Source organism: Rhipicephalus sanguineus, chromosome 3, assembly GCF_013339695.2.
Source record: "Rhipicephalus sanguineus isolate Rsan-2018 chromosome 3, BIME_Rsan_1.4, whole genome shotgun sequence".
Lineage (NCBI taxonomy): Eukaryota > Metazoa > Arthropoda > Arachnida > Ixodida > Ixodidae > Rhipicephalus > Rhipicephalus sanguineus.
This window is the reverse complement of record NC_051178.1, coordinates 7451272-7466596: the sequence shown is the minus strand read 5'-3', so window position 1 is coordinate 7466596 and position 15325 is coordinate 7451272. Positions and strand designations below refer to the sequence as shown.

General features: G+C 46.4%; 1 protein-coding gene across 1 annotated transcript in view; it reads right to left on the bottom strand.

Moving 5' to 3' along the window:
* The window catches only part of LOC119386432 (proteasome adapter and scaffold protein ECM29), an 814720-nt gene that overhangs the window by 746315 nt on the left and 53080 nt on the right, over positions 1-15325 (bottom strand). Inside the window, exon 3 of the mRNA XM_037653733.2 lies at positions 10360-10604. Coding sequence (XP_037509661.1) covers positions 10360-10604 — 245 coding nt within the window. The remainder of the gene's footprint in view (positions 1-10359; positions 10605-15325) is intronic.

The window sequence follows — 15325 nt, the reverse complement described above, 5'->3', positions numbered from 1 at the left end:
GTGGATGATGAAATATGGCATGAAAGACATAAAAGATGCTTCTGTCCTGCACACTTCTTCTTCGCACACACTGCTAGACACATGGTTATGAGAATCCCCGTCTGGCCCTCTCACTGCCTGGTTATAGCACGGTGTCAGAAGAACATATTAGCTCCCAGTCATCTTGCCCGCAAAGACTGCAGCAAAATGCAAACCCTGTACATAAAGCTTGACAAGGCATGGCCATTTCAGAGTGCTGTTGACAATACCACTGCTGCACACTTCCAGCCGATGGACAAGACCCGAGTATCAGCACCCCACATTTACGAAACAAACACACGACATTAAGAAAGTATACAATATTGCCATCAATGTACGTCAGCTGCCCATGCACCGTGTGCCACCTTTTCTTCTGTTTCCCCTCTCCCTTTCCTATACATTTCCGAGACTGGAATAAAACTACGGATTATGCCTGGAGACACCGTCTGATTCACTTCTGGATGCACAGGCGGTTCGCTCAGCTCAACTACAGTGGCAACAAGTTCGGGACTGAAACAAGAGAAGAATCCTGCAAGACCGGAAAACCGCCCGCAAACTACATTAACCATGGCCCACAAGCTACCAAACTTGGATGATACAAGAGGTGGCAACTGTACCTTGTAAAAATCTAAGCGTACTTTGAAGCTAACAGTATCACCAAAGATGCGAAGAAAACAGCCTTGCTTGTTACCGCACTTGAAACTTGGACAGTTGAAGTCTTATGTGGAAAAGTTGCGCCCCTAGCTACAGTGGTGCTGTGACAACCTTAAACAGCTATTATAACCCACAGCTGAATGAAATTACCGAGCGGTTTATGGTCTATCATCGCTGTCAGCAAAAGAGAGACGCTGTGCACGCATTCACTGTGGCCTTACGACAAATGGCGAACAATTGCCAATTTGCGTCGATGTTGGACAACACGATAAGGGACCGGATAGTGCGTGGTCCAAGAGCTTGCAGAAACAGCTACTAGAGAAGAAGGACTTGTCTTTGGCCGAGGCACTCACTCTTGCCGCAGATTCACAAGGCATTTCAGCCGACAGTGAGCAGATGAATGTGCTACAACTATCACAGCAAATAAAAAGAAACCGTTAACGTTGCAAGCACTGTGGGGATGTTGTAGCACAAAGCTTCGACATGCAGGCTAAAGAAGCTGCGGTGTTTCAAGTGTAGGCGGCAGGGTCACTTAGCCAGAATGTGCTCGCCCGAAACCACCACCGACAGAGATCTAGCATTAACAACACATACGAAGGATGATACTGAAAATAGTGACAGCAGCGCATTGCATATTTTGTCATTGAACACTGCTCCAGCCTTGGTTCTGTCTATCAGAAAATGCTTCAATTGGGGTGGCATCAATCTGACGATGGACATTGACACAGGATCGCCAGTCTGTGTAATTCCCAGGGCAGTTTATGAAACGTACCATTAACAATGGCCACACCTACAAGAAGCACAGATAAAGTTGTGTTATCTCGCCAAGCTTCCGGTGCTTGGAATGCTCAAGATGAATGCTTCATCCCAATCTTCTGCAGTATACAGTAACCTAACGGTTCTGAATTGTGATGGCCCCAGCCTTTGCAGGCCGGATCTTTTGTAGAAGTTGTGTGAAGAAGGCGTCCCTGTGTTACATGTGAAAGAAGCAACCACGGTAAGCACGTCTGCTTCGTCGTCCGCAGCACTACTGGAGTGCTATGCGGAGCTGTTCACTGACAGAATTGGACTGCTGAAAGGCCCACCGGCCCGACTACACGTCTAAGGTAGAGCCAATCCCAAGTTCTACAAGGCAAGGAAGGTTCCATTTGCACTTGGTGAGAAAGTGTCTGAAGAGGCTGGTTTTCCATGCCTCATTCTGAATGGGCTACGCCCATAGTACCCGTGCTGAAAAAAGATGGATTTGCGGTGACTTTAAAGTCACCTTGAACCCTGGGTGCGAAGTGGAACAATACCCGTTGGCGATTATAGATGACACATTTGGTAACCTCTTTGGGGGAGAGAAGTTCAGCATTCTAGACCTCCGAGACACTTACAATCAAATCCCACTCTCTAAAAAGCTGGCGGTCATTAACACCCACAAGAGACTATTTTGCAACAACCGCTTACCCTTTGGCATAGCCTCGGCATCCGCTATATTTTAATGCAAAATTAAGGAGGTGCTAAAGGGTACCCAAGCATATCTAGATGATGTGCTAATAGCAGACACCACCGGGGACCAGAACGCTAACGTTGAGGTGGTGCTTCATCGTTTCAAGGAGCATGGCATCAAGCTTCGTCCCGACAAATGTAGATTTTCTGAATAATCAGTAACCTATCTTGGTCATCGTATCAATGCAGAGGGATTGCATCTCCTAGAAAAAACTGTTTACGCTATAAGGCTACCTCCGGCCCCATGAAACGTCACCGAATTGCAATCAATTCTTGGTATGATAACATTTTACAACAAATTCTTTCCGAATCTCTCTACGTTGCTCGCGTCGTTATATCGGCTTTTAGAGAAAGGAGTGAATGGGTTTGGGGCAAGAAAGAAGAACGAGCTTTCGAAGAGACCATGAATGTTCTGTACACTGCACCAGTCTTAACCAGGGCTGGGCAAAGATGCCTTAAAATTGTATCGCGATACGATACAAGATACTCAGGCAAGAAGTATTCGAGATGCAGATACAAGATACCATAACGCTGATTGTGTTCGATACGATGCATTCCAATTGTATCTTAAGATACTTCGATACATTCAGAAATTTGCTATTATATATGTGTATACGGAAATCTAGCATCAAATGCCGATGCACAAAAATGTTCGCTTGAAGGTTTATTAACTGCGACCAATTTTGTTTCATTGGAATGAAATGTCTGTTAGTATCTCCAAAGTTTTGTATTTCTTGCTGAAGGTATGTTACTTCTGTTTTGAAACAACTTATTGGGGTTGATTTAGCTGCTTACCATGACAGCTCTTTATACACTTCGCTGATAACAGTTTTTGCTCGCCGCTTTTGTAAATGGGTAGAGTCAATGCTCTGCTTGCCGACCAGCTAGCAGGCTGTCATCTTCAATAAGATACCTTCGCACAATGGTGCAAATACCGTTGTTAAGTTGTACCTTGCCCGTAAACGTATCCCGATTTTCGCAATACCCGATCACCGGACAGGTGTACATCAGCAAAAACGCTGGTAGCGACATTCTTTGCGACGCATCTTGTTTACGTAGAGGACATAAAACTGCAATTACATTTATATTCTACTTATCTGCAGGCGTAAAGGGTTTGTTAGCGACGTTCTCAGTAATGGACGATCTTCGAACAATTTTTCTTTTATGAGCGAACATCTGCAGCCCAGAAAACGTGTCAGACGTGTTCTATAAATGCACGAAGCGCCTCAGGACACCGCCGCTATTCACACTATATTGCCACTTAAGCTCCAATGACCTGGTGATTAGTAACACTAAAAATATTTAGAGAAGACTAAGAAAGAAAAACAGATATAACTAGGTAAAATAGAAAAGCGGTTCTGTATCAAACACAGCGAATAAGCATAGGAACACGATACAGGCGGCATAATAATTGTCAGGTTTCCAGTCCCAAAACCACGATATGATTATGAGGGACGCCGTAGTGGAGGGCTTCGCAAATTTCGACCACCTGGGGTTCTTTAACGTGCACCTTGTGGGAATCGAGCGCACCCTCTCCTTTGGCGCCTCGTTCCTCAGCTAGCGCGTGTGCTGGCCCCGCGCGGCTCGAATGCTGGGAACCGCCGTTAATCGGCAGTATGGCGACCACGGCGGCAGCGCCAGGCCTCTTTGTCTGGTGCGAGCCATGTGTCAGCTTCCCGGCGCGCGGGCATGCGTCCGCACATGTCTCGACATGCCCACGCCACCCCGCTAGCCTACGCCACTGCGCTGCGCCTGTCCTCATTGGCCACCAGTGACAACCCCCTTTCCCCTTGAGCTCGCTTTTGTCTAGCGCTGGCTTGCCCGCGTCAGATGCTCTCAGGCTAGCACGAGAGGTTGACGCGCTGCTCTAGCAGGCGGCTTCTCGTTCGTGTGCTCGACCGCTGCCCTTTGTGTGGCAGTCTTAGCACCGCTGGCAAGCGTACTCGATCGGTCTTGCGGAGTTCCCTTTACGGCCTGCAAGCCCGTGACTGTCGTACTGTGCTGCATCTTGGGTTAATAAACCCCTGTTGTTTGCTGACATCCTGCCTCGAGTGCCTTTTCTGCGCCGTGCTGGAGAGTCGACGAACCCGGCCGTAGCGTCTTTGTTCGCTGCGGCAGTGGAGAACGTCGCGTCCCTTCCCGGTCGCCTCGTAGGGTATGCTTTGCGCTAAACTTATCTCCACAACTCCTATGCACAATCGAGTTCTTGCAGTGTCAGAAATGTGGCTGTGCTCTAGCGTCTTCGGTAAACAGTGCATCATTCTTTGTCCTATTGGATCTGCCCTCTCAACTTAGAAAGGTTTTAAGGAAGTGCACAATTCTCGACCTGACAAAGTCGTTAAGTCAAAGCAGTAATCTTTCGAATATTTGTGATGGTGAAATATATCGCACATTCGTTTCTGCTACAGCAGACAAGGGGCACAGGATTAGTTTGACATTAAAGGCAGATGGCACACCACTGTTTTCATCCAGCAACACTTCAAGTTGGCCTATACAGTTATTGGTGAATGAGGTGCCCATTATGCAAAGAGCAGACAAACTTGTTTTGTGAAAGGCACGAGACGCAACGCAACCCCTTTTCTTGCATTCTTCAGACTTCGTAACGACTCACAACGCAAGAGAAACTTCAATAACGGTACTTTCTTGCTTTATTGTTATTTATTGTAGCATGCAATATGTGTTACTTTTGTTCAAACATTCCACACAATTTTTTATTTTATTTTATTTTATTCAAAATACCCCTAAAGGCCCTCAACGAGGGTATTACATAGGGGGACATTTTACAATAAATTGTGAAAAATAACAGAGTGAGAAAAACGGTAAAAGGTACAATCTTGACAATTGGCTGGTATACATAGTCAGAAAACAACAACAACAATGACAATGAAGTAAATGCAAACTACAACATACTGAAGTAAGTAGACACAAATGGTAAAAAAAAAAAGGAAAAGGTGCAAGCACAGTAGGCTGTTACTGAATGCCTACGCAAACAGAGTACATGAAATACACAATACAGAAGGAATACCGCTACAATATGCGAAATGAAAAAGGAAAAAGTGAAAAGAAATGAATTAGGTAGGACACCACGTTTAGGCAATACGCTCAGTGCGTAGAAGATCTTGAAATTTCGTTATGTTTTTTTCGGTAGCTACGTGCGATGATAAATGGTTCCATTCAATGATAGTGCGTGGTATGAATGAATTAGCGAAACGATGAGTGTGACATATCGGTCGTTTGACTTTGTACTGGTGATCGCGGCGAGGAAAAATGACTGCAGGGGGCTGAAAGAAATCGTCAGAAAGAATTGAACGATGGTATAGTTTGTGAAAAAGCAAAAGGCGAGCTGCTTGGCAACGATGAGATAAGGGTTCAAGTTCGGCGCGATCTCTTAGTCCAGTGATGCTTGAATGACGTGAGTAATCTGAAAAAATAACACGCACAGCACGGTTTTGCAAGGATTCAATATTCTGGATAAGATAGGCTTGAACTGGGTCCCAAATAGCTGAAGCGTATTCGATTTTTGGTCGAACGAGTGTTAAATAGGCGAGCTTACGTATATAGGGAGGGGCATTTTTTTAGAGAATGTTTGATAAGACCGAGTGAACGATTAGCTGAAGCAAGGATGACGTCAATGCGATAATGCCACGTGAGATCTGATTGAAAGTGAACACCAAGGTATTTATAACTAGAACTAAGTGTTATTTCGGCATTATTTAAAACGTAAGATGTTGGTATGCGGGCATTACGTAGGGTAAATGACATTAACTTTGTTTTGGATTCTTTCAGGGTCATTAACCATGAAGTGCACCAAGTATTAATATTGACAAGGTCGGATTGAAGGAGGTCACGATCCGCATTACTGGATATGTTACGGTATAGTACACAATCATCGGCGAATAGTCTAATGTGGGACGACACACAATTAGGCAAGTCATTAATATAGATTAGGAAAAGCAACGGACCTAAAACACCACCCTGAGGGACACCTGATGTTACGTTCACATAATTAGAATGAGAGTTATTAACGACTGTGTACTGTGTTCTGTTCGAAAGGAATTCTTTAATCCATGCAATAACATTGGGGTGAATGTTAAGTTGGGTTAGTTTTAGTATAAGCCTGTGGTGGGGAACGCGATCAAACGCTTTTGAATAATCCAGAAAGATAGCATCAACTTGAATACCAGAGTCTAGTGATGAGTGCAAGTCATGTACAAAACCGGCGAGCTGAGTGTCACAAGAATATCCTTTGCAGAAACCGTGCTGTTGCTTAAAGATGATAGTGTGTTCCTCAAGATAGTTGATGATTTGAGTATAAATGATATGTTCCAGTAGCTTGCAGATTGTATTGGTTAAAGAGATTGGGCGATAGTTGAGTGGTACGGAGCGATCACCGGACTTAAAGATGGGAATGACTCTGGCCACCCGCCAGTCGTCAGGAATGATACGAGATGCTAAGGATTGGGAGAAAAGGGCACACGGAATGGGCGAGAGGCTCGATGAGATATTTTTCAGTATCTTGTTGTTCAACCCAAGATGGTCAGATGCGGAAGAGAGCTTAAGATTATTTAATAATGTGTAAATTCCTTCTTCGCTGATACTTATATCAGGCATCGTTATGTCAGTACGGTTACTGATGAGAGGGCTGGACGTTAAGTGTTCACGTGTAAAAACAGAGGAGAAAGCATTATTTAATAATTGAGTGCTTTCATAGTCGGATACAATGTCGCCATTTGGATTAGTAAGTGCAATTTCCGGATGGTTGCGTGGGTTGAGAACACGCCAAAAACGTCGCGGGTTATTTGCGAGAAGAGAGGAAAGGTCATTTCCAAAGAAAGAGCGTCTTGTTGTTTTTAACAGAGATTGGTATGCTTTTTCGCACAACTGGTAACGTTTCCATGAATCCGATAGACGATGATTTTTGTCAGCATTCCTGTACAGGCGTTTTTTCTTATTGTTGAGAAGACGGAGCCGATCGTTAAACCACGGTGTCAAGTCGAAACACTTGATTTTGGCCACAGGAATGTGCGCGTCAATCAAATTGATAAGTGTGCTCTTTAACCACATCCAGTTTTCTTCTACTGATTGCGTTAAATAAGCGGCTAAAAAAAACATTAGAAAAAGCTGATAACTCAGAATTGATTATATCGAAGTTAGCTTTCTTGTAACATCGTATAATCTTGTTCGTTATATGACGTTTCATAGGTAATGCTGAAAGCTTGCCGATTATAATGTCGTGATCAGACAATCCATCCACGTGGGACAAAGCAACACAAATTTCAGGATTATTAGTTAGAATAAGGTCAAGAATATTTGCAGACGAAGCCGCCTTGCGTGTGGGACTAGTTATGAGCTGCGTTAAAGAAAAGTCAAGACAGGTTTGAAGAAAGCAGTGCTCCTCTGTTAGAGTTGGAGAAGCAGTCAAAATTGGCCAGTTAATTCCAGGAAAGTTGAAGTCACCAAAAATGAGCAGAACATAGTTAGGAAAGCGATCAACAAGAACATAGAGGATTCTTTGGAATTCTTCAGAGAAAGTGGCGCTCATGTTAGGTGGTCGATAAAATACACCAATCAACAAATGTCTAAAGTCACATTTCACAGTCACCCATAAGCATTCTAAAAAAGTGTCTATTGGAACATTTGATGATATGAACTCTTTTTTAACTGCCAAAAGAACGCCACCGCCTTTTTTCTGCTTACGATCACAGCGAAAAATTGTAAACGAGGACCAACTGTTCAAAATATGCTGGTCCGACACGGTGTCGTCCAGCCATGTCTCGCTAAGTAAGACTAAAGACGCTGAGCTTGAATCGATGATGGATGATAAAGCAATAGATTTGGAGAGCACACTTCTGATATTTGTATATAAGAAGGTGATACTGCCATCGCATATATGTTTGACTTTAGCTGATGCAGACTGAGTGGAACGGCAGAATGACGTTGTACTGCGTGGGCATCAATCGCTAACGGACCGTGTTACACGTGTTGCACGATTAGTTTCGGAGTTCCACTCGTAAACATCACTATTGATAAAAAGTTTGTTCAAAACAAGACGAACTCTATCGCCATCTTTTCTTATCTCCTTGGAAAAGTGCAAGAGCTTACGTCGTTTCACTCTCACGACCTCAGAAAAGTCACGTGAAATACTGAAGGCAGTGTTTTTCAGTTTGTATCCATGACCTAGCACTGTCTCGATTTCTTTGTCGTTAAAGAATTTTGCGATTATAGGTCGGGTTTTGCCCGAGGAAAAGTGCCCTAACCGATGAGCCCTGGTTAGGTTCTGCCGCTCTTGTTCATGCGTTGTAAAGATCTTGGCAAGATCTAACATAGTTATGAATGCATAGTTATGAATACATAGTGTTGAGGTGTTTATTTGATGCCACTGAGCGACGCAGTGGCGACAGTCAGTGGCGAATACGCAGTGGCGACAGTCAAGCAAAGCACAGACTCTCAGCGCGAGCGGCGTTCTTTCAGAAGAAGCCAAAGAGGACGACCCACTAGAACGCGCTGGAAAGCGCTACCTATTACGCAGGTCCAAGGCTTCGCTACGATTACCCCGGGTACAAAAAGGGAGCCACCCGGCGACCTAACAGCTTGTCACCATGAGCGGGTCATAGTAGGCCTTGAGGCGCTCCACATTGACAATGTTGCGCCCTTGACGGCGCATGTCCGAAGATGGTTCGATCGGTTCGATCAGGTAGTTGACCGGGGATGTGCGCTCGACGACACGGTAGGGGCCTTCGTATTTTGGCAGTAGTTTTGAAGGGAGGCCAGTTGCAGTGGTAGGGACCGAGAGTTACACGAGCGCTCCAGGGAGGAACGTGGGCTCAGAAGTGGTGGTGCCATCACGAATGCTCTTCTGCCGCTCTTGTTCATGCGTTGTAAAGATCTTGGCAAGCTCGCGGCACTCTTCAGCAAGCCTTAAACTCTCGCTCTGTGGAGCTTGGCTTGAAAATTTGTTTTATGATAAAGTAAGCTTATCACCAACCATGTAACTTTTTGTACATTCAAAATGCTTTGTTTCACTGAAAATGTGCACCCATTGCATCACCAGTAAACAAACTCGAAGGAGAGTGCCATTGTTTGTTGGCGATGACGATGCCATTGACCACCTTGGAACAAGGCGCAGGCCCACTTTGCCAAGCCAGAAACACAGCCGATCCGTACCCATTAGACATCACGTGATCAAAGCGTTCACTAAAACAACCAAAGTGCCTGTAAAAGCGCTGAAGCCTGTCATTTGTGCTTGTGCACTTGAATCTGTGCCATCATGAGGACAAAGCGCAAGTTCCTTTCTTTTGAGGTGAAGGTGCAAATCATCAGCGAGGCTTCAAGCGGCAGAAAAGAAAGTAGACATCGAAGTGCATCTCCAACAGCACGCTGTCCACAATTTTGAAGGCAAGGGACGCGATCACCTGTGCTCTTTCTTCAGGGACACGAAGCGCAAGAAGATGGCGAGTGTGATGCTCAAGGCACATTGGCCCCACCTTCTGCACAGAGTGTGATGGATGCATTTGACGTCATTTGCAATGCCGTTGGAGCCCACAATGACGATGTCGCGATGCAGCCACTGACCGGTAGACGAAGCACGAAAACAGCGCAAACACGGGACGAGAAGAGGACACAAACACAGCGCTGACAAGGCTTCTCGTCCGTGCTTAGTGCTGTTTTCGTTCTTCGTCTATCATGCAGCACCAACCAGCCCAATCAAGCACTTTGTTACAGCCACTGACTGAGTGCGAGCGTTGAACCACGGTGCTGATGACCTGACAGATTTTTCTCAAAAATATATTATGTTTGTGAAGTGTGTAGTCAAATGTGACAGTGTTCTGGGACAGATTTCACCACAACGATATTTCCGCTTCAATGAAACTTTTAACGTGGCAAAGTTCCACTGTAGACTCGGTGGCCTTTGAAATGTCCCTTGTAACAGCTCTTGCTTGACCACTGAGTCAGTAGACTATCAGTTGGAAGGCTTTCCAAACACCCATGTGACAAGGGTACTACATTAGCCGTAGTACTCTACCTCAACAAAGTCTGTTCCTGACCAGCTTGCTATGAAGCAAGCTGTTGGCCTAAAATGGCATTTCCTAACCAAAAGAAAAAAACTATTTGCAAAAGTAATCAATGAGCACTATAATAAAGTGACATCTTTTAGAAGGAGATCAGGGATGGTCGAGTGCTTTTTGAACCACTCACTCCTCTTGGTGCTGCCTGTTGAGAGTGAGGCACTCCATGAGCCGGGGCAGCAGCTGCACCTGCTGGCATGAGGGCAGACGGGGAAAGCCCATGCGCAGGTACACCAGGGCAAAGTTGACAAAAAACGAGGACTGCTGGCTGGCACCAGCAGAAGCTGCATAATGAGTGAGCAGGACCTCCACGGGCAGCTGCACCTGTGGCCGTGACTTGAGCCGCTTGTTCACGTGCACCAGCAACTCCATCACCTGCACACAAGAAAAGGTGCCTTGTGTGACCAACAGCCGAACTCACCAACACACATAAGGGTTGACCATAACTCCCACAGCTCTAACAGTGATGCTACCGAGGACTTCTGATTTGGAGCAATTTTTGGAGCAGCAAAATTTCCGTTTTGGAGCACTTTGGAGCAGCAAAATTTTCATCTTGGAGCACTTTGGAGCAGATAATTTTGCATCTGGGAGCACTCTGGAGCAGCGAATTTTACATCCTGGAGTGCACTACAGAAGCATATTGCAATAACATTCAAGCACCGGAATATTACTATGGGGCTCTTATGAAGGCTAGAAATATTTCGATTCATTGCAAATCTCATGGAAAAAATCATCTCAGGAGAAATCCATACATGACTCGCTAATGAAAAAATAAGGGCTCATGCAGTTGAGTGTTCTGAATTAACCTCTTCGGCGATTATTTTCGACACTAGCAAATAAACAGAATACCAAATCAATAAAATTGCACTTTATGAAATAACACTCTAAATACATCTATGTGGTTATCAGCAGACATTGTAGACAAACGCCTTGATGTACAGCAGTGCCTCAATGCCAAAGAGCCACACTGTCCCTAATGCATTCCCCTAAGAAAACTCCAAGGCGAAAGCCAGGTTCTTTTTCTTCTCGATCGACGGGTTGATCCTCCTCCTCCTTCTCTGCAAGCTACCACGGGTAAAAGCTCGCGAGCGCTGGCGACGAACGCGGCTGAAGCGGAGATTAAGCTAGCCGGCCGTCTGTCTTCATCGCACCGACAGCGCATGAGATAACATCTTCCCGCATGCGGGCCTGCCGTCGATTGCTCATTAAACAGAGAGGAAACGCCCCGCCCGTCTTTCGTAAGGAGCATGAAAGGACGCCAGGGGAGCGGGGGGTCAACGCTTACTTCGTGTTTAGAGAACTCAGAGCAAAAAAACGCTTCAGTTCCTGGAGCGGTCATATTCCCTTAAAACCAGTGTTTTGTTGAGTTACGCGAGGTCGAATCCAAAAGAGTTAGCTGCTAGCCTTACTTCGTTTAACAATACAATTTGTTGGTATCGCATTCATTGCTTCGCCCTTAAGCGAAACTGAGTTTTTTTAACCGTCATCTATTGACGCCCGAAAGTGAGGGGCGGACGTGTAACATGGCTTCACTGTGGGCCGTCAGCGACGGGCCCGCTACTGACAGCTGCGTATTTGCGGCTGCTCCGACCAGGATATATGCTTTTATTAATGAGATGACATTTTTAAAAAGCAAGCAAAAATTCGAATTGGAACCCTAGCACGTGAGCTCGAAAGGGCAGGGCCATTTAGGGGGTATTTACCGCAGAGTGATTAAACTCGGACGTGCTGGTATAAGCAATTACGAAAAAGCTCTTCCGAATGAATATCCACGGATAAAATATATCTGAGGAAAAGTGTGAACGCATTTCCACCGTTCGCGTGCTCTTCCATAAACGCGAAGCAAGGAAAATTCGGTATTGTTCCATATATATACTGCTAGCGATCCCAGATTTCATTCCGCGATGTCCGGAAACAGAAGCGACAGACATTTTAGCAGCACACATGTAGTAGTTATTACTGAACATTGCTTTCCTTATGTGCCGTGCGACGCTTGAAACGAGCTATCAGCAGCGTTTCTAGAACAGACGACGTCCGCCGATGAATCGCCGTCGCACTTTCTCGCTACCGAGAGGCCTAGACGTCACGAGCCTCTGCGGAGAGCGCGTTTTGCTGTCGAGCCGACTTGCAGAACAGAAGCTGCGTCGGCACCGTGCATGGCATCGTGGCTTATTCAGGACGCACGCGCGAGCGCTATTTATTCAGCGGAATAATTCTTGGTCCATGGTTGTGACTTTGGCAGCCCCAAGATCAAGCTGCACATGTTCTGACGCGCCGGCCGTGCGATTGCCGGTGATAGACGCCCCCAAACCCGAGACTTTGGCGCAGTTTGGCGCAATTTTCGTCGATATTATCAGGATGGCGCAGTAAATACAATTTGGCGCACTTTGGCGCAGTTGGCGCAGGAGTCGAATCACTGCTCTAATGACTGCACTATCATTCAATCTGTATGAACCAAAAGCACTGCGAGTGCTGGTAAGAAGGAGATAAATGCAAAGCAACTTTCTGTCGAGCCCCCCCTTTAATTCATCCATACACTTGCATTTTGATGCCCCACGACTACTTAGCCTAGGTGACTATACTCTTCCGTAAGATCCAAACTCTCATTACTTTGCAGGACACTAAATTGAATAGCAACCTCTGGCATTCACCTTACACAAGAAGACAACGTTAATTCCATGCAAGCGGACACTAAAGTAGTCGTTGATCCTTACAGCTAACTCTTACCAACGTAGTGCCTTCAATGCTTCTTGCAAGCAAGAAGCATTGAATGTTGTTACGTGAATGACGAGGCACGGCATTCACGTGAGACTAGTAATATGCATGAATCACCGCGAAAGACGGAACACCAGAAAAAGGAAGACAAACAACAGCGCTGACTTACAACAAAGGTTTATTCATCAACGCCGCGCAATATATACTTGCACAGTCCAAAATGAAAAGAAAGAAGGAACATAGAAATGATAAACAAAGATAATATCAACAAACTATCAGCATTATCCCTGCAAACCGTGCTCATTGCGTGTACAGCCATCTGAGAGATAATCGATTTCCTCGCCTGACAAGGCAATTAGCAATCGAACACCTTTTTCTGGTGTTCCGTCTTTCACACTGTTTACTTTGCACTATGTCGTACTGACACGCCCAAGCAACCACTTTTGCTGCTTTTAGCATTGTCCCCAGTAGCAGAAGCGCCATCTCAACGCGTTTAGATGTCAACATCACTGGGAGAGTGGTACGGCTTCAAGTGTGCGACATGTGCGATATCGCTGGACTGCCGGGCGGATGAAGAATATGATGCAACAGGAATGATTTCCCATATTACAGGAGTTGCCTCCACAAAGCATTCGGTATAGGCCTGTATATCGAGAGAGCAGTTTTTCCGACAGTCCAATGTGAGACCACAGCAGAACCGAAGAACCATGCGAAAGCTTGAGGACACTTGAGCTTGGCCTCCAAGAGTAGAACGCAATAGCGTGATCGGGCCCCATTCGTATGGTCTCCTCATTTGCTGACCTGGCTTCACTTCTCAGTGGACGAGACGAGACAGCCTGCGTTCGATGCGAACAAAAGCAAGATTCTGCTTTTTTTGTTCTTGCTTATTACTATGCACAGTCTTCTTTTTCCTCTTATTTTCTCCTATCATATTATTACGCCGTGTATGTGCCGGACTAAGAAGACGAAGAAGTGTGTGGTGGTGGAAAAGAAGAAGATCTCTCGGCAGCTTCGTCCTGTGCGGTCTTGCCGTCCAAGCCTTCTGTAAATAAACCCCAGACCCTTACTGTGGACGTAACAGAGTGGTGGAGGTGCGGGGTAAGACAACCAACGACGGAAACGCTACCCTTCGGACTTCGCCGAAGTCGTCGCCTCGCCGGCCTGCCTCCTTCCATGCCCATCATGCCTGACGACACAGACACTCGGGAACCAGCCCCCAGCAGTTCTTGGCCGCATCACAAAGAGCCACGACCCTTCTCCGGGAAGGCTAACGAAGACGTGGACGCATGGCTCAAGCACTACAAGCGGGTAAGCCACTACAACAGATGGGATGCTGCCTCCCAGCTATCTCACGTGGTTTTTTTACCTTACCGATGTTGCACTCGTCTGGTACGAGAACCATGAAGACCTACTGACGTCGTGGGAACGCTTTGTTGAGGAGATCACGAAGTGTTTCAGTAACGCAGCTGCGAAAAAGAAACTTGCTGAGCAGACTCTTGCACAAAGGGCTCAGTTACCCGGAGAGACATGTACAATGTATACAGAGGAGATTTTGAGGCTCTGCAGGCAAGCAGATGCCAGCATGTCCGAAGAAGACAAGGTGGGACATTTATTGAAAGGCATTGCAGAGGATGTCTACAACTTTCTCATCAGCAAAGAAAGCCTAACTTCAGTGTCAGATGTCATTCGCCACTGTCGGACGTTTGAGACATTGAAGCAGCGCAGAATAACGCCGAAGTTTGGTCGTCTGGCCAATGTCACTACGGTGGCCAGTGTAGAAACTACACCAACTGTTGACCTCGCTACAACCATCCGTCAGATCGTCCGGGAAGAGCTTTGCAAACATGAAAGCATGACGCGTGAAGTGGCCGGCACCTCTCGATGCTATTTCCCGCAAGATGTGGCTACCCCGCAGCATGGGGATTTCGAGGATCCGTCCGTCAACGCAGCGGAGGTTGCGGAATCCCGGCCTATCCATCGCTCAAGCACGACTTACTACCAGAGATCACTGTACCCTCAGCGCTTCCGCACCGAACGCCCATACCGCCGACCAACGAACGATTATGTGGAACGTCGCCCTTACACAAATGATCACGTCAACGTGCCGGGACACGTCGAAGGGCAGCGACGACTGCGCCCAGCTCCCGTCTGCTACAACTGTGGTGTGACCGGTCACATATCAAGGTACTGCGATCGCTCGCGAATACCACGCTATGAACGGCCGCCACCCTGGACGCAGCAGCCTGGTGTCCCACCTTTTGAGGAATGCTGGACCACCCAACCACGACCCAAGAGCAGCTTTTGGCAGGGAACCTTTCGCAGCCGCTCTCCTGCCTCCGACCGAAGTGTGACACCACCTCCAGCACCTCGACTGCGCCGGT